A 24,771-nucleotide genomic window follows, 5' to 3' on the forward strand; every position below is an offset into this window, starting at 1 on the left:
TCTGTGACTTCTTGTTACATTTGTTTCTAAACCTCAGTAATTTGTAACAAATCAGAGCGGAGGGAGAGCGGCCTCTAGTGGTGCTGGGCGGTAACTGCAGCAGGAGCGGCACAGTGAATCAGGATCCCTCCTCCTGTTCCTCCTCCTCCTCCTCCTCACCTATACACCCGGCTCTAGGCAGGAGGTGACTATAAAGGAGGCGGCGGGACAGCAGAAAGTCACACAGCGAACACACAGAGCACCCTCCATACAGCACATCAGAGCACCCTCCATACAGCACATCAGAGCACCCTACATACAGCACATCAGAGCAACCTACATTACAGCACATCAGAGCAACCTACATACAGCACAACAGAGCACCCTCCATACAGCACATCAGAGCACCCTCCATACAGCACCCTACAGAGGAGCACCCTCCATACAGCACATCAGAGCAACCTACATACAGCACAACAGAGCACCCTCCATACAGCACCCTACAGAGGAGCACCCTCCATACAGCACTCTACAGAGGAGCACCCTCCATACAGCACTCACTAGGAGAGCCCGAGCAGTTGGGGATCTATTATTCTGCACTATAATCGTCTGATCCCAGGATTACAGGAATCCAGTAATAATCTCTTCCCCGGATTATATCACATCATGCGCTGCCTGTATATTGTGCTGATGGTCACCATGTTCTGCTGGAGGAGGAGCTGTGCACAAGGTAAGAGCCCCCCCCCCCCCCCCAACTGTGTCACCCCCCCAACTGACCCCAACTGTGTCACCCCCCCAACTGTGTCACCCCCCCCCAACTGACCCCAACTGTGTCACCCCCCCAACTGTGTCACCCCCCCCCCCAACTGTGTCGCCCCATATGACTCCATGAGACTCTAGAATCTTATCTTTAAGGCGAAGTTTCCACTTGTTTTTTTTTCTGCAGTTTTTGAGCCAAGAAGTGGATCCATAAGGGAGGAGAAGTGGAGTCCTTCCTTTATTTGTCCTGTTCCTTTTGAATACACTTCTGGCTTTGGCTCAAAAACTGCCAGAAAAATTAAAATAAAAAACAAGTGGAAACTTAGCCTAAATGATCTAGAATCTTATGTATAAAGGATCTAGAATCTTATGTATAAAGGATCTAGAATCTTATGTATAAAGGATCTAGAATCTTATGTATAAAGGATCTAGAATCTTATGTATAAAGGATCTAGAATCTTATGTATAAAGGATCTAGAATCTTATGTATGAAGGATCTAGAATCTTATGTATAAAGGATCTAGAATCTTATGTATAAAGGATCTAGAATCTTATGTATAAAGGATCTAGAATCTTATGTATGAAGGATCTAGAATCTTATGTATAAAGGATCTAGAATCTTATGTATAAAGGATCTAGAATCTTATGTATAAAGGATCTAGAATCTTATGTATAAAGGATCTAGAATCTTATGTATAAAGTATCTAGATATTTCTGCTTACAATTTATTGTAAATGTTTAGTATCGGCCGCAGTAATAATAAGGCCGGGTTCACACCACGTTTTTGCAGTACAGTTTCCTGAATCAGGTTTTTGATAAAAAACTGATTCCTCAAAACCTGACTAAACTGTATCAAAACGTATGGACAAATTTAAAGCCGGATACGGTTTGAAAAATGATGTCCGGTTGCTTCTGTTTTTTTAAGAAAAAAACGTATACTTTTAACTTTTCATGCCATTATGAATAAAGTTTCACTTGTTTGATTGAAATTCTAAGAAAAAAAAACTGTGCAAAGTCAAAAACCGGATGGTGAAAACCGGATGGAACCGTACACACATACAGGTCTGCACGGTTCCCATTGACTCCCATGTTTTAAAAAAAAAATTTTTTAAAGTATAAGTTTCAATAAGTTGATCTGGACCAGAAACTGTGGTAGGCTGCGGTTTTGGGTACAGGAAAAAAACTGACAAAACCGTATAACATGCAAATCGGACGCAACCTGATGCATCGTCTGGTATATCGTTTTCAATACATACGGTTTTCAATACGGTTCCGTACGGTTTTCAAATTGATAACGTACACGGGAACTGTACTGCAAGAACGTGGTGCGAACCCGACCGAACAGAGATCACAGACGATCCGGGGTCGTTACTTCTAATATTCAGAAGAAAAATTGTATCAATTCATTCAAAATATTGAAAACAATGAAATAATATAAATCTGATACATTGTCCCTCATTTACTTAGATAATCGGGTTGTAAGTCTATGCTGCTTTTTTCCCTGGTATTTATTATTATGTCGCGTCCTGTTTGTCGCACGTGGGTTTTGTTGGTTTTGGTTTCCAACTCCTCTGAGTTGTCGGGGGAAAAAATCCACAACAATTCAACAAATTTGGGTTGGAAACCTTTATAAATACGTGGGAAGGCTCAGAAATGTCGGGTTACGCCCCTTTTTCGGGTTTGAGAGAATCCACATCAGGTCCGTCGGGAAAAAATGTCGCATCGTGTCGCAGACTGGCGCACGATGTCTACTACATGACGCAGACAAAGATGCGCCAAAAAAACCGACAAAACAAGTCGGGTTTAGAATAGTAAATGAGGGACAATGTGAGGAGAGGATCGTCCAGTGTCTGATCACTACAGCTCATAGATCATCATCAAAGAATCGGAGATTATAGGAGCGATCAGCGTCAGATATCAATTCTATTATTGATCTTATAATAGTCATGTGATCAGTGTCAGATATCAATTATATTATTGATCTTATAATATTCATGTGATCAGCGTCAGATATCAATTCTATTATTGATCTTATAATAGTCATGTGATCAGTGTCAGATATCAATTATATTATTGATCTTATAATATTCATGTGATCAGCGTCAGATATCAATTCTATTATTGATCGTATAATATTCATGTGATCAGCGTCAGATATCAATTCTATTATTGATCGTATAATATTCATGTGATCAGCGTCAGATATCATTTATATTATTGATCTTATAATAGTCATGTGATCAGCGTCAGATATCAATTCTATTATTGATCTTATAATATTCATGTGATCAGCGTCAGATATCAATTATATTATTGATCTTATAATATTCATGTGATCAGCGTCAGATATCATTTATATTATTGATCGTATAATATTCATGTGATAAGCGTCAGATATCAATTATATTATTGATTGTATAATATTCATGTGATCAGCGTCAGATATCAATTCTATTATTGATCGTATAATATTCATGTGATCAGCGTCAGATATCATTTATATTATTGATCTTATAATAGTCATGTGATCAGCGTCAGATATCAATTCTATTATTGATCTTATAATATTCATGTGATCAGCGTCAGATATCAATTCTATTATTGATCTTATAATATTCATGTGATCAGCGTCAGATATCAATTATATTATTGATCTTATAATATTCATGTGATCAGCGTCAGATATCATTTATATTGATCGTATAATATTCATGTGATAAGCGTCAGATATCAATTATATTATTGATCGTATAATATTCATGTGATCAGCGTCAGATATCAATTCTATTATTGATCGTATAATATTCATGTGATCAGCGTCAGATATCAATGATATTATTGATCTTATAATGTTCACAGTATTTTACTACAGATCAGAGATCGATAATATTCAGCTGTTGTGGAACTACAACTCCCAGCATGCCCTGACAGCCTGTGCAGGTTGGAGATTACTGATTTAGATTATAAGGATATTACAGGTTGTTTGACTACATAAGGACATGTGACCATATGTTACCTTTATCATATACACTTATCACATAACACCTGTTCAGTATAATATATATATAATTTTTTTATTTTATATATATAATTACTTATATAATATGTACACTTATCCCATCATATTATTACCTATACTGTTTATCACATATATCTGGTACCTACCGTATTTTTTTTTTTTTTTTTTTTTTTCAATTTTACTATTTATATTATAAAATAATCCTGAAATCTTGCACTTTTCATTTTAACCACTAGGGCTAAAACTGAACTGAGACTTACTAGAGTAGACAATAGGAGCTCAGCCTCCCCTCCCCTGTAAATAGAGAAAACAAGGAGCTCAACCTCAACCTCCCCCTCCCTGTAGATAGGGAAGACCATAGGAGTTCAGACTCTGCCTCCCTGAACATAGAGACGACAATAGGAGCTCAGCTTCCCCCTCCCCTGTAGATAGAGAAGACAATTGGATCTCAACCTCCCCCTACTTGTAGATAGAAAAGACAATAGAAGCTCAGCCTCCCCCTCCTTTGAAGAACGACCCCCCCCTACACAGAGCAGCTCACAGGCCCCATACAAAGAATAGGGAGATGTTCATTGTGTCTACATCCATGGGGCTGGCTGTAAAGCATATCCCTAAATGCTGTTAAAAATGTACAACAACAACAACAAATAAATGAAAAGGAAATCACATTCACAACCAGCAAATAGAAACAGTTTACAAAAAAAGAACACGTTTCAGTATCTGGCGCTATTCAGTACAAAAAATAACATTGGTCAGTGTTTCCCAACCAGGGTGCCTCCAGCTGTTGCAAAACTACAGCTCGCTGTCCGGGCATGCTGGGAGTTGTAGTTTTTGTAATGCTGATAGAAATGAACCTACAGAGCTGAGTCATGTGACATGGCGGCTGCAGATCTCGGCTCCTCACCAGCTTCACTTCCCCCCTCCCCCTATATTACATGGCACTGTATGTTCTCACATTCTTCAGCCCTGTATATTATTAGGAGTACGACCTCAGGCGGATACAATCAGGGGGTCACACGGCCCCTATAATGTAATGTGGAGATCGGGTCCTTGTATTACAAGCACATGGGCTCCAGTCATGTCCGCTCCTCTTTGAAGTCGGGGGCCACATTCTCAGGGGGGGGGGTTGGTCTTTTTTGTTTTATTGGGACCAGTAATTGGCTCCTTATGTTTTACATTTACAAGAGGAAGAGAAGAGCCGGGACATAACATGGATTCAGGATGACAGTGACCCCAGGAATTATACCGCCATATGGTCGCCTAACCTGAGATATTAGACATTACACTGACACATGGCTGCAGAGGCGTGCACATGGGGGGCAGGGGCTGAACAAAAAAAAAAAAAGGGTCTCAAGCCCCCTTTCTAGTCACCTGCGCAGTCCCGTGCTGCAGACGTGCCGCCATCTGATGGCTCCGTGCAGGATTTATCCGAAAATATAAGATCCTCAGAAGCTCCCGTCCTGCAGGAATGTTGTGACTTTAAGGCCACGTTCACACAGCGCAGAGTCCCATTGATTTTGATTAAATGCATTGCCGTCTATGGAGACGTTGTATTTCTGCGCAGTCCTAGCGCCGGCTGAACATGCAGATATGTGGAATATCTTTCCGGCCAGACATTCCGTAAATTTTCCGCTGTGTGAACAAGGCCTTAGGGAGGAATTTGTTACTTGGAGAAGATTTTTGCGCAGTGTGAAAACCGGCTTCGCTAGTTTTTACTTTTATTATGTTTCGCACGAGGCTTAAAGGGGTAGTCCAGTGCTGAAAAACGTATCCCCTATCATAAGGATAGGGGATAAGTTTGAGATCGCAGGGGGTGTGACCGCTGGGGGCCCCCGCGATCTCCTGTACGGGGCCCCGGCTCGCTAGCCAGATAGCGGGTGACGACCACCACACGAAGCGCCGGATGACACGCCCCCTCAATACATCGCTATGGCAGAGCCGGAGATTGGTGAAGGTAGCGCTCGACTCTGCCATAGAGTTGTATTAAGGGGGCGTGTCAGCTGCCGGTTCGTGCGGTGGTCAACACGCCCCCTTCCCGTGGGCTGCTGGAGCTTCATACAGGAGATCGCAGGGGGCCCCCGCGATCTCCTGTACGGGGCCCCGGCTCGCTAGCCAGATAGCGGGTGTCGACCACCGCACAAAGCGCCGGATGACACGCCCCCTCAATACATCGCTATGGCAGAGCCGGAGATTGGCGAAGGTAGCGCTCCGGCTCTGCCATAGAGTTGTATTGAGGGGGCGTGTCAGCTGCCGGTTCGTGCGGTGGTCAACACGCCCCCTTCCCGTGGGCTGCTGGAGCCTCATACAGGAGATCGCGGGGGGCCCCAGCGGTCGGACCTCCGCGATCTCAAACTCCTCCCCTATCCTTAGGACGTTTTTCAGCACTGGACTACCCCTTTAAAAAATGTGGATAGTGCAAAAAAAGGGTGAAAAGCCTCACACACCTTCCCGCTCCAGCCGCTCGCCACATTTGTGATAAATTCAGCGCCCCAACTGGTTCACGCGCCCCATGGAAGCGCACTGCAAGAAACATAACAAATTTAGTGCAAATGACCTAAAATGAGTTCACAATTTCAGCACAAGTCAATGCGCAAAATAAGAATATTCTGTAAGTGTTTTTCGTAAGTGTTCATCAGTTTCTACATCCCCCCCCCCCCTCCCCTCCCCCACACGGTGTTTTCTACCTTCATGATCAATCGTTCTCCTTTCAATTGACTTGTTGGAATCTGAACTTTGACCTCAGGAGCCTGTGAAGGGTGAAGAGCCGCAGCACTTACTTTACTCCGGAATGACTTCTGTCCGGGCATGCTGGGAGTTGTAGTTTTGCACCAGCTGGAGAGGCACAGCCTGGAGATCACTGCTAGAAAGTTACAATAACTACAAACTGAGCGTCATTCTGGAAATAAATCTAAATATATTGTAACAAATTGTTGCAACTTTTCCAACTGAAACAAATAATGTATTATAGGAAATGAATATTATGTCTACGGGCTGCTGACCGCGCCACGAAAACGCCACCGGAGCTGATACCAGCCGCCATATTTCCTTGTGGGTCACTAGTATCAGAATCCCTGTATATAGAAAAGATAATAGGAGCTCAGCCTCCCCTCCCTGTAGATAGAGAAGACAATAGGAGCTAAGCTTCCCCCTCCCTGTAGATAGAGAAGACATTAGGAGCTCAGCCTCCCCCTCCCTATAGAGAGGACAATAGGATATCAGCCACCCACTTCCTGTAGATAGAGAGGACAATATGAGCTCAGCATCCTACTCCCTGTAGACAGAGAAGACAATAGGAGCTCATCCTCCCCCCCTCCATGTAGATAGAGAAAATAGGAGCTCAGCCTTGCCCTCCCTGTAGATAGAGAAAACAATAGGAGCTCAGCCTCCCCCTCCCTAAAGATAGAGAAGACACTAGTAGCTCAGCCTCTCACTCCCTGTAGATAGAGAAGACAATAGGAGCTCAGCCTCCCTCTCTCTGTACATAAAGAAGGCAAAAGGAGCTTAGCCTCCCCCTCCCTACATAGAGAAGAAAATAGGAGCTCAGTCTCAAGTTTACGATTTTTCCAACCACTTTGTTATTTTTAGTGTGTTTTGTTGTTTTTTATTTTTTTGTTGTTTTTTTTTTTTTATGCAGCATGATTGTAATTTTTTTAATTTTTTTTACAATCCTCAATACAGAGGTAAAAAAAATGTTATTTAAATGTAAAATTTAGTTAAATTTGGTGACTTTGCGGTGGAGTTTTGTTGTGGATTGTATTGCGGAATTTTAAATAACATTGAAATCTTTTGTTGAAATTCTGCATCTAAAATCCATAACAACCCCATAGGGGCGCGTTACGGGAAAATGACCTTCAAAAATTCAGATGTTGTATGAATTATACACAGTGGTCTCCAAGCTGCAGAGCTCCAGATATTGCAAAACTACAATTCCCAGCATGCCCGGACAGCCAACGGCTGTCCGGGAATGCTGGGAGTTGTAGTTTTGCCAAATCTGAACATCAACAGTTTGGAACCCTATAAAAGTTAGCAGTGTTAACCTATAAAATGCCAGAGTTAGCAGTGTTAACCTATAAAATGCCAGAGTTAGCAGTGTTAACCTATAAAATGCCAGAGTTAGCAGTGTTAACCTATAAAATGCCATCCTTCTTCTTCTTCTTTTGCAGTATTGGACCTTCCTACAGCGACTGACATTAAATGGTCATCGATCAACTTCAAAACTATTTTGGACTGGAGCCCCGAACCCACAAACTACACGTACACGGTGCTGGTGAGAAGGTGAGTGGCCGTCCTGTTACCAGCCGTATAGATGTATATCATGTATTATATATATGGGCAGGGCTCAAGTCCTGCAGGAACATGTGGGAACTAAGTTCCTGCACTTTTTCCACAGCAGGAACACAGTTCCCATTAGCAGGAGTTCTGCAGAACCAGCCCTTCTGTGGAAATCTTGGGTGAGTTCCTGCACTTTTTTTTCCCTCAGGATTTGACCCCTGTATATGGGTCTCTATAGGGGCCTCTCCAGCTCTGATGGGGGTTGTAATTAAGGGTTCCCGGTTCCTGACCTATAGGGTTCTGCAGTATCCTCTCTCTATGGGTGCAGCATCCTATAGGAAGTGTAATGGGTATAACATTGCACCCCGACACCCCACACTTGGCCCCGGGGCCCAGGAATATATACGTTCTTCTCAGCTTCCATTGCACTTGGTGTTTATAGTTGTTCCTGCAGTTATTTGCAGGATCTTCGCCCTGTTGAGGTGCGGATCATTACTCTGTGTACGGTCAGGTTCACTGATAGCGGAGATATTGACGTAGGGGCCGCGCCTTATATCCCGTCTGCTTGTTCCTGCACGCCAGACGTGATCCGCGTCACACGCACTTGTGAAGCTTCACAAAGGAAGGAATGAGAAGAACTTCACATTGAGATTTATCACTGAGTCCTATAGAGACACTTCATATAGTATAATGTATATATATATAACCTATAGAGAGACACTTCATATAGTATAATGTGTATATATATATATATATCCTATAGAGAGACACTTCATATAGTATAATGTGTATATATATATATATCCTATAGAGAGACACTTCATATAGTATAATGTGTGTGTGTGTGTGTATATATATATATATATATATATATATATATATATATATATATATATCCTATAGAGAGACACTTCATATAGTATAATGTGTGTATATATATATATATATATATATATATATATATACATATATAACCTATAGAGGGACACTTCATATAGTATAATGTATATATATATAACCTATAGAGAGACACTTCATATAGTATAATGTGTATATATATAACCTATAGAGACACTTCATATAGTATAATGTGTGTGTGTGTGTGTGTGTGTATATATATATATCCTATAGAGAGACTCTTCATATAGTATAATGTGTGTGTGTGTGTGTGTATATATATATATATATATATATATATATATATATATATATATATATAACCTATAGAGAGACACTTCATATAGTATAATATATATATATATATATATATATAGGGGCTGAGTATTTACCTCAGGGCGAGGCCACCACTCCTGATGTAACGGAGCTTCAGAAGGTCATTAAGCACTCCGCAGGCATTCTGGGTAGGGGAATATGCAAAGCAGCTCATTACATCACCTTCTCAGGTGATGTTCCCTGGTATCAGCTAAGTTCCTGTTAAAGAATATAAAAAGCTGATCGGGATTTTATGCCAGACTACAGGAGTTGTATGGCTTGGCATTAATCCCGATTAGCTTTTTATATTCCTTAACAGGAGCCAAGCTGATACCAGGGAACACTACCTGAGAAGGTTGTGTAATGAGCTGCTTTGTGTGTATATATATTTCTCAAAAACCAAATAGTCTGTATTATAGGGCACTAAGGGTCGGTTTCAACTTGTTTTTTGTTTTTGCGGCACAGCATTTATTTTTATTTGTTTGGTGAATGTCAGCTGGATGGATTTATGAAATGCTAAATCCACTTGGAGTTTTTTCACTCATTTTGGCCATTATTGGGTGTTTTCGGGCTCATTAAGTAGTGTTGAGCAGCATAGGCCTTATTCGAATTCGCGATATTTCACAAATATATGGACTAATATTTATATATTCATATATTTGCAAAATTTGCATATTCACAGCCTTTTTTTTACTATGCGCCATAAAATTCGAATGCGTCTGCGCATTCCCCATAAAATTCGCATTGTGCAATATCGCGTGACTGATCTTCAGCAAACATGATCATTCTCATTGGCCCACAAGCTAAAAAGAAAGGAGGGATCAATATTTGCATATGCAAATTTTCGCGCGCGCGCCGGTCTGACACAGTAACTAGTACTGGACCCTTGTTTAGACCACAAGCTGGAAGCGGGGAGGGATGATCACTGGGATGTGTAGAGTGGGGAAAAAATGCGAATATTGGTAATTGCGAATATATAGCGCAATATTCGCGCCCAACACTACTCAGTAGCAGTTTTCCAAAATCAGCATTATTGAGACCACGGCATGTTTTGCGGATGTTTTGTTTAGTTTTATTTTCTCTCCCGTAGAGGTTTATGGGAGCAAAAAAATACTATAAAAAAAAAAGTGCCATGTGGGTTCAGTATCGGCATTTTTTATGGTGTCGCCCCTCCCCCCCCCCCCATTTATGTAATAGAATTCTTTGAGTCACATTATGAAAGAATCGCATGACTTATGATAAAACACAGGGTAATAAAAATAAAAAAAGTCAAAAGAAAAAAAAAAAACTCCAAAATTAAAACCCACTGTTTTTGAAATAACGCTACAAGAACAGCATCTTGGGAGCCCAAAAATGGCAATTTTTATTTTATTTTTTCTGGTCAAAGAAACACTAGAATAAACTAAAAAGGAAACTTAACCTAAAGTTTTTTTAAACAAAATGTATTTTTAGAACTGCCTGATCATTTTGTGCTCCCAAGGTGCAATTTTTGCTCCACTTTTTTTTCTATGGCGTTTTTGTGTTTTTTTTGATGGCTTTCCGGGCATGCTGGGAGTTGTAGTTGTGCAGGAGGACCACAGGTTGGACATCCTTGCCTTGAAGCAAAACTACAACTCCCAGCATGCCCGGACAGCCGTTGGCTGTCCGGGCATGCTGGGAGTTGTAGTTTTGCAATAGCTGGAGGCACATTGTTTGGGAAACACTGATCTAGGTGATACATTGACTTTAAAGAGCTGCGTCATGTGATCAGGGACATGGCGGCTGCAGATCTCGGCTCCTTGTCAGCCTTCCTTCCCCCCTCCCCCTGTTCTAGATGAATGGCGGACACCCCCCAGATGCTGATCTGTTTCTCCTGTCTTTACAGTCCATTCACCGACTGGATTAAGAAATGCATCAACACCCGGAGCACCACGTGCGATGTCACCGACCTGATGAAGGACGTGCGCAGCACCTACGAGGTCCGGATCAGTTCCGAAATACGATCCACAGATGTCGAGGAATTTCCTTACGCCGAGGGCCCAACGTTCACTCCCTATGAGCAAAGTAAGTGGTCTCCGTTATGTGCTGGTATTGGGGGGTTCATGGGGCAGAGGAGGATGAAGCCCCCTTTACTATGGCAGCGTCGCCCTTCATCATATAGGGGGCTCTGTTCTTCATGTCGTATGTCATCCGTATCTACCAGTGGTGTCAGGATCGGCCAACCATTTAATGCAGTGTTTTCTTACCAGTGTGTCTCCAGCTGTTGCAAAACTACAACTCCCAGAATGCCCAGGCAGCCTTCAGTGCATCCCATTAGTGCAGTGTTGTCCAATCATGGTGCCTCCAGCTGTTGCAAAGCTACAACTCCCAGCATGCCCGGACAGTCTTCAGTGCCTCCCATTAGTGCAGTGTTACCCAATCAGGGTGCCTCCAGCTGTTGCAAAACTACAACTCCCAGCATGCCCGGACGACCTTCAGTGCCTCCCATTAGTGTAGTGTTACCCAACCAGTGTGCCTCCAGCTGTTGCAAAGCTACAACTCCCAGCATGCCCGGACAGCCTTCAGGGAATCCCACATAGTGCAGTGTTACCCAATCAGGGTTCCTCCAGCTGTTGCAAAACTACAACTCCCAGCATGCCCGGACAGCATTCGGTACATCCCCATAGTTTAGTGCATAGCCTTACAGGAGACGTCAGGGGAGATAATGGCTTTGTTGGTTTTTTAACATTCCTAATCCCAGAGGTGTCTGGCAGCGGCTCCGTCCTCACGCTTGATTCCCTATCAGTGATATAATAGCGGACTGTCATGGGAGACGTTCGCCATTTCTCCTAATTCCTTCTTCTTCTTTTATAATCCTATATTATTACTTGGTTCCTGTTATTTATTTTGCTTTTTATTTGCAGCAATTATTGGAAAACCGAAGATCCAGAATTTCTCGCTCAGCGATGACCAGAGCCGCCTCACAGTCGTGGTCAGCGACACCCGGACGCCCTACAAGTATGACAACAATAACACCTACATGACCCTGCGGGACGTGTTCCAGAACGACTTCATCTATACGTTATTCTACAGGAAGGCGTCCAGCACCGGGAAGGTAAACACTTTATATATATATTTTTTTATACTTTATACTTTATATATATATATATATATATAATTTTATACTTTTTATATATATTTTTTTTTATACTTTTTATATATATATTTTTTTATACTTTATATATATATATTTTTTATACTTTATATATATATATTTTTTTTTTATACTTTATATATATATATATATATTTTTTATACTTTTTATATACCGTATATATAATTTTGACTGACTTTGCCGATATCGGGTCCAGTCCGTAAACATGTGACCGACTTTATGTGACATCTTGTCCTGCTCCCAGATTACAGCAGGTATCATAGTCCAGGGCATCATTTACTATTCTGATGGCTTCAGAGCTGAACTCTCATGACATTCTTTACTGTTGCATGCTGGGAGTTGTAGTTTAAAAACAGCTGGTGGTACACTGGTTGGGAAACATTGTATTAGATAGATGTTGGCTGAACATATCTCCATATATGTATGCACGTTCAACTCGGCCGAGCATGCATGTGTCTCAATGGAGAGAGGTGTGTAAGCCAAAAACTGTCTGGGGACGTTGGGAGTTGTAGTTTTTCAAAAGTTAGAGGCACATTGTTTGGGAAACAGTGTATTAAATAGATGTTGGCTGCACACTTTCCATATATGTATGCACGTTCAATCCGGCCAAGCATGCATGTGTCTCAATGGAGAGAGTTGTGCAAGCCAAAGGCTGTCTGGGGACGTTGGGAGTTGTAGTTTTGCAACATCTGAAGGTACACTGGTTAAGAAGCACTGTATTAGATGGATGTTGGCTGAACACTTTCTATATATGTATGCACGTTCAACTCGGCTGAGCATGCAAGTGGTGGCACCCTAGTTGGGAAACACTGCCCTATTGGTGTCTGGCCGCTGTTTTTTTGGCCAGAAAAATTTCATGGTGCACATGCTTTCCCTACATTTCTATAGACATAGCATCTATAGTAGTGTTTCCCAATCAAGGTGCCCCCAGCTGTTGCAAAAGTACAATTCCCAGCATGCCCGGACAGCCAACGGCTGTCCGGGCATGCTGGGAGTTGTAGTTTTGCAACAGCTGGAGGCACACTGGTTGAGAAACACTGGCCTTTGGCTGTCCGGGCATGCTGGGAGTTGTGATTTTGCAACAGCTGGAGGCACACTGGTTGAGAAAAACTGGCCTTTGGCTGTCCAGGCATGCTGGGAGTTGTGGTTTTGCAACAGCTGGAGGCACACTGGTTGGGAAACACTGCTATATATGATATGAGAAGCATTGAGAGGCGCGCCATATTATAAACACCACTTCTATATATTATGAAGCCATAATTCTGTATGTCACTAAACTTTCCATTGGATTTAGTTTAGAGCCTTGTCTATGACCCGTCTTGTGTTTGCAGCCTCAGAAGTAATACTTTTCCAGCAGGTTACAGACGGTCCGATAAGTTTATTGAGCGGCGGTGAGATGATCTTTTTGTGAATTGTCTTTTGCAGAAACAGGAGTCGTCTTCCACCAACGAAATCGCCATCAATACGGATAAAGGAGAAAGTTACTGCTTCTACGTCCAGACCTCGGTGAAATCTCGCAAGCAGAACCGCGTGAGCCAGAACTCCGATGAACTGTGTACCCCGTCCGATGGGGGAGGTAGGTGCCCGCCATCGAAAATTACCAAAATGTTCTAAAACAATTGAGGATTGATTAAATGAATAAGTATATATATATATTAATGTACTAATAAATAGGTAAATAAATATATAAAAAAAATATGTACATAAATAAAAAATGTTTTATATTAATAAATAAATAAATATGAAAATAAATAAATTAAATATAGCCTAAAGCTGTTGCAAAACTACTACTCCCAGCATGGGGACTTTTATATATTGATGGCGTTTTTTGTCTCCATATAAATGCCATCAATGTTTTTCCTATAGTCCCTTGACTTTCCATTGGTCTTAGATTAGATCCTTTTCTATGACCTGTTTTGTCTCATCCATATAAATGCCATCAATGTTTTTCCTATAGTCCCTTGACTTTCCATTGGTCTTAGATTAGATCCTTTTCTATGACCTGTTTTGTCTCATCCATATAAATGCCATCAATGTTTTTCCTATAGTCCCTTGACTTTCCATTGGTCTTAGATTAGATCCTTGTCTATGACCTGTTTTGTCTCCATATAAATGCCATCAATGTTTTTCTATAGACCCTTGACTTTCCATTGGTCTTAGATTAGATCCTTGTCTATGACCTGTTTTGTCTCCACATAAACGCCATCAATGTTTTTCTATAGTCCCTTGACCTATTGGTCTTAGTTTAGATCCTTTTCTATGACCTGTTTTGTCTCATCCATATAAACGCCATCAATGTTTTTCTATAGTCCCTTGACTTTCCATTGGTCTTAGTTTAGATCCTTTTCTATGACCTGTTTTGTCTCATCCATATAAACGCCATCAATGTTTTTCTATAGTCCCTTGACTTTCCATTGGTCTTAGTTTAGATCCTTTTCTATGACCTGTTTTGTCTCATCCATATAAACGCCATCACTTCTGAATTTGCTTTTACCTTCCAGCTGGGTTTTTACCCTCCATTGGAGTTTTGTTCCTCAGTGTAAGTTGACGCCTCTCATAGACCTCAGTAGACATTGCGGGCGATGGGTCTTATAACTTCTGCTATTCTATTCCTCGCAGTCCGTTCCCACCATAGTCAGGTTAATAGGTCCCGGACCCCCTATAGTTTCCTCCCTGTTCTCACCACATCCTGCTGGCTTTACTGTCTCCTATATTTTACCAACACATTCCTTGTGATGTGTTGTGGCTTCTTTTATGGCTGCACTAATAAGTGGACAGGGCGGGGTCAGGGGCAACAAGCATAGACAATGGGGGGTCCGTGAATGGGTTTTACCACCATGATATGCTTTAGAGACTTTATAGCTAAGGGGTCCACCTTCCACTACTTATCAGCTGCTGTATGCCCTTGAGGAGTCATGTAGTCTTTATAGTACTTATCAGCTGCTGTATATCCTGGAGGAAGTCATGTAGTCTTTCCAGTACTTATCAGCTGCTGTATGTCCTGGAGGAAGTCATGTAGTCTTTCCAGTACTTATCAGCTGCTGTATGTCCTGGAGGAGTCATGTAGTCTTTCCAGTACTTATCAGCTGCTGTATGTCCTGGAGGAGTCATGTAGTCTTTCCAGTACTTATCAGCTGCTGTATGTCCTGGAGGAAGTCATGTAGTCTTTATAGTACTTATCAGCTGCTGTATGCTCTGGAGGAAGTCATGTAGTCTTTCCAGTACTTATCAGCTGCTGTATGTCCTGGAGGAAGTCATGTAGTCTTTCCAGTACTTATCAGCTGCTGTATGCCCTGGAGGAAGTCATGTAGTCTTTCCAGTACTTATCAGCTGCTGTATGTCCTGGAGGAAGTCATATAGTCTTTCCAGTACTTATCAGCTTCTGTATGTCCTGGAGGAAGTCATGTAGTCTTTCCAGTACTTATCAGCTGCTGTATGTCCTGGAGGAAGTCATGTAGTCTTTCCAGTACTTATCAGCTGCTGTATGCCCTGGAGGAAGTCATGTAGTCTTTCCAGTACTTATCAGCTGCTGTATGTCCTGGAGGAAGTCATATAGTCTTTATAGTTTTTACCAGCTGCTGTATGTCCTGGAGGAAGTCATGTAGTCTTTCCTGTACTTATCAGCTGCTGTATGTCCTGGAGGAGTCATGTAGTCTTTCCAGTACTTATCAGCTGCTGTATGCTCTGGAGGAAGTCATGTAGTCTTTCCAGTACTTATCAGCTGCTGTATGCCCTGGAGGAAGTCATGTAGTCTTTATAGTATTTACCAGCTGCTGTATGTCCTGGAGGAAGTCATGTAGTCTTTCCAGTACTTATCAGCTGCTGTATGCTCTGGAGGAAGTCATGTAGTCTTTCCAGTACTTATCAGCTGCTGTATGCCCTGGAGGAAGTCATGCAGTCTTTCAGTACATAAAATGTGTTTCCTGACTCCTCCAGGTATTGCTGTGGTGCGAGGGCCAGACGTTTCCTTCCCTCTATTATAACCAGTTCTTTATACACAGAACATTCTACTAATATGAGGTGAAGCTTTGGTGTAGAAGGAAATAACCCTTATATGTATCTGGCGGATACGTGAGATACATATTGCGCTGCAGGTTACCGCACGCCCCGTATTGTCGCCTCCGTCCCTCTAACCCTCCTCTTCTCCCCCCAGAATCTGATCTTACTATCCTGGTGGCCGTAGGGATCGCGGTGGCGCTCATCGTCTTCATCGTGGTGCTGTCCGTCACCCTCTGTCTGTGCAGGAAGAAGAAGGAGGATAACCCCAAGGAGACGGCGCCGCTGAACGGTGTATAGACACGGGGGCTCCAGAGAGGGCGCCATACACACCACACACGTGGACTACTGCCATCACCTGCTGCACAGCGCCCCCCGCAGTCCGGGCAGCGCGTTACAATCCTGGTTTCCGTGAAACCTTCTCAATCTACTTATTATTTCTTGGTTGAATCAACCTTTGATTGGACACAAGTGAAGACGTAAAACTGACTGCAGCATTCCCATGTCATGTGACACTAGATGGAGGTCGTCATTGGTCAGATGTATAGTTGGCGCTACTGGACTTAGCGCTAAATGGCGAATGCTTTATAATAATAATTATAATAATAATTTTATATATTTTATAATAATAATATGTAACTTTGGAAGCACAACCAGCAAACACTACAAGGGTCCTGTATTCTATACAACATTCCATTCACTGCCTTACAACAGTGGTCTCCAAACTGTGGACCTCCAGATGTTGCAAAACTACAACTCGCAGCATGCCCGGTCAGCTAATCTGGTTATTGCAAAACTACAACTCCCAGTATTCCCGGACAGCTAATCTGGATATTGCAAAACTACAACTCCCAGCATTCCCGGACAGCCAATCCAAGTATGGCAGAACTACAGCTCCCAGCATGCCCACAGAGCTAATCCAGATATTGCAAAACTACAACTCCGAGCAATCCCAGACAGCTAATCTGGATATTGCAAAACTACAACTCCCAGCATGCTCAGAGAGCAAATCCAGATATTGCAAAACTACAACTCCCAGCATTCCCGGACAGCCAATCCACGTATGGCAGAACTACAACTCTCAGCATGCCCAGAGAGCCAATCCAAGTATTGCAAAACAACAACTCCCAACATCCCAGGACACTAAACCAGTTATTGCACAACTACAACTCCCAGCATGTTCAGACAGCCAATCCACATATTGAAAAACTGCAACTCCCAGCATACTCGGATAGCCGTTGGCGGTCAGGGCATGCTGGGAGTTGTAGTTTTGCAAAATCGGGAGGTCCACAGTTTGGAGACCACTGCCTTTAAATCATTCCTTATACCAGAAATGTTACACAGACTGTTTATTAGCTCTATGGAGATAAGCAGCCACCACTCATTCCTGGCAACGCTTATCTCCAGGAAAACAAATCCCACAAGAACGAGCAGCTGGATTTCCCGACCGCCCATCAGACGTTCCGGGAATCATCAATATGGAGGAGTCTCCGGAACCTTCAGCTCTGACACATACCTGGGGATGAGCAATGACCCCTTCATGGGATCCAGGCACTCTCGGATACTTTATCTTGGGTACATAGGTTGGATACACTCTTTATCTTGGGTACATGGGTTGGATACACTCTTTATCTTTGGTACATGGGTTGGATACACTCTTTATCTTGGGTACATGGGTTGGATACACTCTTTATCTTGGGTACATGGGTTGGATACACTTTATCTTTGGTACATGGGTTGGATACACTCTTTATCTTGGGTACATAGGTTGGATACACTATTACTGCGGATTTTTGACGGGTTCACAGATTCGCAACAATTGTAACTAATGCAGATTTGCTGTAATATCTGTAGCTGGAAAATCCCTTAAAGGGGAAAACACTGACAGCGATAAAGACAATCGGAGAGATAATGTATGGATATTATAATGTATGGATGATATAATGTATGGATATTATAATGTATGGATGATATAATGTATGGATATTATAATGTATGGATGATATAATGTATGGATATTATACAGCGGGAGATTCTATAGATATCTACTGTACACGGCTCTCACCATATGGATCTACACTATGTAAGGAAAACATTCTGCTAGGGAGATGTGTGAACAGTTGTATGTATAATCTATGTATGTACATGTGTATGTATATATATGTACCTGTGTATGTATATATATGTACCTGTGTATGTATATATGTACCTGTGTATGTATATATGTACCTGTGTATGTATGTCTATAAGTAACTATGTATATATGTACCTGTTTGTGTGTATGTAGTTATGTATGTATGTGTATAACTAACTATGTATGTATGTGTATATATGTGTATGTATGTGTATATATGTGTGTATGTATGTGTATAAGTAACTATGTATGTATGTGTGTGTATATGTATGTATATATGTATGTATGTGTATAAGTAACTATGTATGTACATGTATGTGTATGTATGTGTGTACCTGTGTGTATGTATATATGTGTGTATGTGTATAAGTAACTATGTATGTACCTGTATGTGTGTGTGTGTGTATGTATGTGTGTGTGTGTGTGTATGTGTATGTATGTATATGTGTATATGTGTGTGTATGTATGTGTAGAAGTAACTATGTATGTGCCTGTATGTGTATGTATGTATGTGTATAAGTAACTATGTATGTATGTGTATATATGTGTGTGTATGTGTATATATGTGTATGTATGTGTATAAGTAACTATGTATGTGTATGTATGTGTATATATGTGTATGTATGTGTGTAAGTAACTATGTATGTGTATAAGTAACTATGTATATATGTATGTGTGTGTATAAGTAACTATGTATGTACCTGTATGTGTGTAAGTAACTATGTATGTATGTGTATATATGTATGTGTATAAGTAACTATGTATGTACCTGTATGTGTATATATGTGTGTGTATGTGTATGTATGTGTATATATGTGTATGTATGTGTGTAAGTAACTATGTATGTATGTGTATAAGTAACTATGTATGTGTGTATGTGTATGTATGTGTATATATGTGTATGTATGTATGTATGTGTATAAGTAACTATGTATGTGTGTATGTGTATGTATGTGTATATATGTGTGTATGTATGTGTATAAGTAACTATGTATGTATGTATGTGTATAAGTAACTATGTATGTATGTGTATGTATGTGTATAAGTAACTATGTATATATGTGTGTATGTGTATGTATGTGTATATATGTGTATGTATGTATGTGTATAAGTAACTATGTATGTGTGTATGTGTATGTATGTGTATATATGTGTGTATGTATGTGTATAAGTAACTATGTATGTGTGTATGTATGTGTGTATGTGTATATATGTATGTGTATAAGTAACTATGTATGTGTGTATGTATGTGTATATATGTGTATGTATGTGTATAAGTAACTATGCATGTACCTGTATATGCTGCGGACAAGGCACTTAGAGGAATATTGTCATTTTATAAAGGGATTTCTGTAGAGATTTGGGCTCTTTATATTGTTGTTTGGGGATTTTTCTACATTGTCAATCAAGGGACTATTTATATAACAGATGATTTCTATCAATACGTTTATTATTAGATTATTAAATTTATTTGTTATTTGTGAAAGGAATAACTTATTTTTATAGGATTTATTTTCTAAATAAAGGTGAATGGGAAATAAAATGGAGTCTTGTGATTAATTAACCCCCGAGTGATGTCTATTGGATATGACTTCTGGTAAATTGGTTCTTGTTAGACCAGTGTTTCCCTACCAGGGTGCCTCCAGCTGTTGCAAAACTAAACCTCCCAGCATGCCCGGACAGCCAACCGCCCCCTGGCTTGAAAACACTGGGATAGACCATTAGTGTTTGATCAGAGGGGTCTGGCAGCTCTTTGATCAGACGCCTTCATATATCTAGATCAGTGTTTCCCAAGAAGTATGCCTCCGGCTGTTGCAAAACTACAAATCACAGCATGCCCGGACAGCCGAAGACTGTCCGGGCATGCTGGGAGTTGTAGTTTTGCAACAGCTGGAGGCACCCTGGTTGAGAAACACTGATCTAGAGAATCAGGCAGCTCAGCTCCCATTCATGTCATTGCTGCAGTACCCTAGCATGGCCACTATACTATGTGTGGCGCTGTCTGCTTCTAGCTCCGTTCGCTGCATATACGGCGGGTACAGAATGATGGGATTCCAAGTGTCTGACGTCCTGAGCACAGGAAGGAAAAGTCCAGAAGAACAGTTTTTTTTTTCTCTTACATTTATCAAATTGTTGCATGTTGTACAAATAATTTATAAATACAGATACATGACTGTATGACCACACAGCTTTCTATATGATCATAGAGATGAGTGCAGGGAGGGGATAGAGAGGACTGTGCAGCTGTATCTGTATGACCACACAGTTCTCTCTATGATCATAGAGATGAGTGCAGGGAGGGGATAGAGAGGACTGTGCAGCTGTATCTGTATGACCACACAGTTCTCTGTATGATGATAGAGATGAGTGCAGAGAGGCGATAGAGAGGACTGTGCAGCTGTAACTGTATGACCACACAGTTCTCTATATGATCATAGCGATGAGTGCAGGGAGGGGATAGAGGGAACTGTGCAGCTGTATCTGTATGACCACACAGTTCTATCTATGATCATAGAGATGAGTGCAGGGAGGGGATAGAGAGGACTGTGCAGCTGTATCTGTATGACCACATAGTTCTCTCTATGATCATAGAGATGAGTGCAGGGAGGGGATAGAGAGGACTGTGCAGCTGTATCTGTATGACCACATAGTTCTCTCTATGATGATAGAGATGAGTGCAGGGAGGGGATAGAGAGGACTGTGCAGCTGTAACTGTATGACCACACAGTTCTCTCTATGATGATAGAGATGAGTGCAGGGAGGGGATAGAGAGGACTGTGCAACTGTAACTGTATGACCACACAGTTCTCTCTATGATGATAGAGATGAGTGCAGGGAGAGGATAGAGAGGACTGTGCAGCTGTAACTGTATGACCACACAGTTCTCTCTATGATGATAGAGATGAATGCAGGGAGGGGATAGAGAGGACTGTGCAGCTGTATCTGTATGACCACACAGTTCTCTCTATGATCACAGAGATGAGTGCAGGGAGGGTATAGAGAGGACTGTGCAGCTGTAACTGCATGACCACACAGTTCTCTCTATGATCATAGTGATGAGTGCAGGGCGGGGATAGAGAGGACTGTGCAGCTGTATCTGTATGACCACACAGTTCTCTATATGATCATAGAGATGAGTGCAGGGAGGGGATAGAGAGGACTGTGCAGCTGTATCTGTATGACCACACAGTTCTCTATATGATCATAGAGATGAGTGCAGGGAGGGGATAGAGAGGACTGTGCAGCTGTAACTGTATAACCACACAGTTCTCTCTATGATCATAGAGATGAGTGCAGGGAGGGGATAGAGAGGACTGTGCAGCTGTAACTGTATGACCACACAGTTCTCTCTATATGATCATAGAGATGAGTGCAGGGAGGGGATAGAGAGGACTGTGATGCTGTAACTATATGACCACACAGTTCTCTCTATGATCATAGAGATGAGTGCAGGGAGGGGATAGAGAGGACTGTGCAGCTGTAACTGTATGACCACACAGTTCTCTATATGATCATAGAGATGAGTGCAGGGAGGGTATAGAGAGGACTGTGCAGCTGTAACTGCATGACCACACAGTTCTCTCTATGATCATAGAGATGAGTGCAGGGAGGGGATAGAGAGGACTGTGCAGCTGTATCTGTATGACCACACAGTTCTCTATATGATCATAGAGATGAGTGCAGGGAGGGGATAGAGAGGACTGTGCAGCTGTAACTGCATGACCACACAGTTCTCTCACATTCCTCAGTGTGAACGGGTCTCGCAGAAGGCCCATTCACACTGATGTTAATGTTCACTGCGTGTAATTTCTGCTCTTGGAATCCGTGGGAATTACGCAGTGTGAACATACCCTTATTGAGCAGAGCAGAACCAGAGCCTTCTGCACTGAGTGATTGTTAGCGGTTTATTGAGGCAACTTCAACCTCTCTAACCCCTACGGTTACGCCTGTATTGAACTTACTTGGCCTCGCTCTAATCCGCCTCCGGTTCTCTCTCTGGTGGTATTTCTCATTGCCCCGGTGACTCTGTGTGTTGCAGCCATCCCATCCAGTGTAGAACCCATTTACGACAGATCATCCAAGTTAGTAAGGACAGTGGTATTGGGGCGAGCACTAGTCAGCACTAACCCCTACTCCAGACATGTCAGCACCAATGCATAAATAAGAAGTGATGTAACTACAACCTGATGGAATCACGTCTGGCCAAATAACCTGTGTTTGGTGTCAAAAAGTATAATAAAGTAACTTACTAATATAATGTTAATAGCCATAGTTCAGAGATCGTCCATATCAGCTGAGCTGTCACTTGTAGCTGTACATGCAGTCTGCTCCATGTCCTGCTCTCCCCTTCTGTCCTCTCAGGATGAGACCAGTGATGTAAAGAAGGGGAGCTTGTATTACTACTCATCACATTTAAAGGCAGCAGGAAACCTTTCTAAGATAAGACACCAGTGAGTCTGTTCTTGGGTAAACTACTAAAAAGAAAGGTTTCCTGCTGTGTTAAAATGTAATGAGAAGTAATACGTGCTCCCCCTTCACATCACTGGTCTGGTCAGCAGCAGACAGTAGGACAAGGGGGAGCAGGGAGGGTTGGGAGCTCTGAGTGTGATGGGACGTGACAGCTACAAGGCAGAGAACAGAACTGATATGGAGAGATCTCAGCACTATTGTTAATAACATTATATTATTAAGTTGCTTTATTCTGCTTTTTGACATCATACACAGAGGTCGGCCCCTCTATAATGTCTCTCTTTCCTCTTGGGGACCCTCACTTGGTATAACGGCCTTTTCATAGATATCTCCCTGCAACCAATTCTTCTTCCTTCCACCCCCGTCCGCTGCTTCTTCATCTTCCGGTCGCAGGTATTTCATCCCATCTCGGTAATTTCGGGTTTGTGCTGTTTTTGTTTCCTTCCTGAGATCTCGTCCTGTCGTGTCCCCTGATCCCAGGATAAACAATGTGGAGGAACGTCACAAACTCCTCAGGGGCCCCGATGGTTCAGAATAAGAGTTTTACCACATGGGGGGATTTAGGCGGACGCAGCCTTCATCTATTAGCAGATGTTTGTGTTTACTATAATAAGTGTCCTCCATACTTTACATTGTCATCATTTCTCTTCAGCCACCGGAACGCACTGAAGAATTTTCCCATGATTTGTTCTATTGATAACTCTGGAAATCTGCGTCTGAGCTACTGAAAGTACAAAATTAGTTTATAGGGGAGAAACAATGGGGTCAACTATTGTACACGGGCAGAAAGAACCTTGGAGTTTTGTAGTTTTCTTTCCTGAAATTATGATAGCGGACGCCATGGTCTCCTCACCATGAATAAATGGACGCCATGGTCTTCTTCCCGGGAATAAATGGACGCCATGGTCTTCTTCCCGGGAATAAATGGACGCCATGGTCTTCTTCCCGGGAATAAATGGACGCCATTGTCTCCTTACCAAGAATAAATGGACGCCATTGTCTTCTCACCGAAATAAATGGACACCATGGTCTCCTTACCGTGAATAAATGGACGCCATGGTCTTCTCACCATGAATAAATGGACACCATGGTCTCCTCACTGTAAATAAATGGACGCCATGGTCTCCTCACTGTAAATAAATGGACACCATGGTCTCCTCACTGTAAATAAATGGACACCATGGTCTTCTCACTGTAAATAAATGGACACCATGGTCTCCTCACCATAAATAAATGGACACCATGGTCTCCTCACTGTAAATAAATGGACACCATGGTCTCCTCACCATGAATAAATGGACGCCATGGTCTTCTTCCCGGGAATAAATGGACGCCATTGTCTTCTCACCGAAATAAATGGACACCATGGTCTCCTTACCGTGAATAAATGGACGCCATGGTCTCCTCACCATGAATAAATGGACGCCATGGTCTTCTTCCCGGGAATAAATGGACACCATGGTCTCCTTACCGAGAATAAATGGACGCCATTGTCTCCTTACCGAGAATAAATGGACGCCATGGTCTCCTCACTGTAAATAAATGGACACCATGGTCTCCTCACTGTAAATAAATGGACACCATGGCCTCCTTACCAAGAATAAATGGACGCCATTGTCTTCTCACCAAAATAAATGGACACCATGGTCTCCTTACCGTGAATAAATGGATGCCATGGTCTCCTCACTGTAAATAAATGGACACCATGGTCTCCTCACTGTAAATAAATGGACACCATGGTCTCCTCACTGTAAATAAATGGATGCCATGTCTCCTCACTGTAAATAAATGGATGCC

The 24,771-nt window shown here is 42.0% G+C and overlaps 1 protein-coding gene across 2 annotated transcripts; it reads left to right on the forward strand.

Moving 5' to 3' along the window:
• Positions 1-455: 455 nt before the first annotated feature.
• On the forward strand, positions 456-19,807 carry F3 (coagulation factor III, tissue factor). Of its 2 annotated transcripts, XM_056523112.1 has the most exons (7): positions 456-709; positions 7,921-8,032; positions 11,106-11,284; positions 12,124-12,314; positions 13,800-13,950; positions 14,876-14,913; positions 16,528-19,807. In XM_056523112.1, the coding sequence occupies exons 1-7, from the start codon at positions 646-648 to the stop codon at positions 16,555-16,557; spliced, it is 765 nt and encodes a 254-aa protein (XP_056379087.1). In that variant the 5' UTR covers positions 456-645; the 3' UTR covers positions 16,558-19,807. The 2 variants fall into 2 exon arrangements, with proteins under 2 accessions (XP_056379087.1, XP_056379086.1); XM_056523111.1 differs by lacking the exon at positions 14,876-14,913 and having other exon boundaries at positions 459-709.
• The last annotated feature ends 4,964 nt before the right edge of the window (positions 19,808-24,771 follow it).

Source organism: Hyla sarda, chromosome 6, assembly GCF_029499605.1.
Source record: "Hyla sarda isolate aHylSar1 chromosome 6, aHylSar1.hap1, whole genome shotgun sequence".
NCBI classification, from domain to species: domain Eukaryota; kingdom Metazoa; phylum Chordata; class Amphibia; order Anura; family Hylidae; genus Hyla; species Hyla sarda.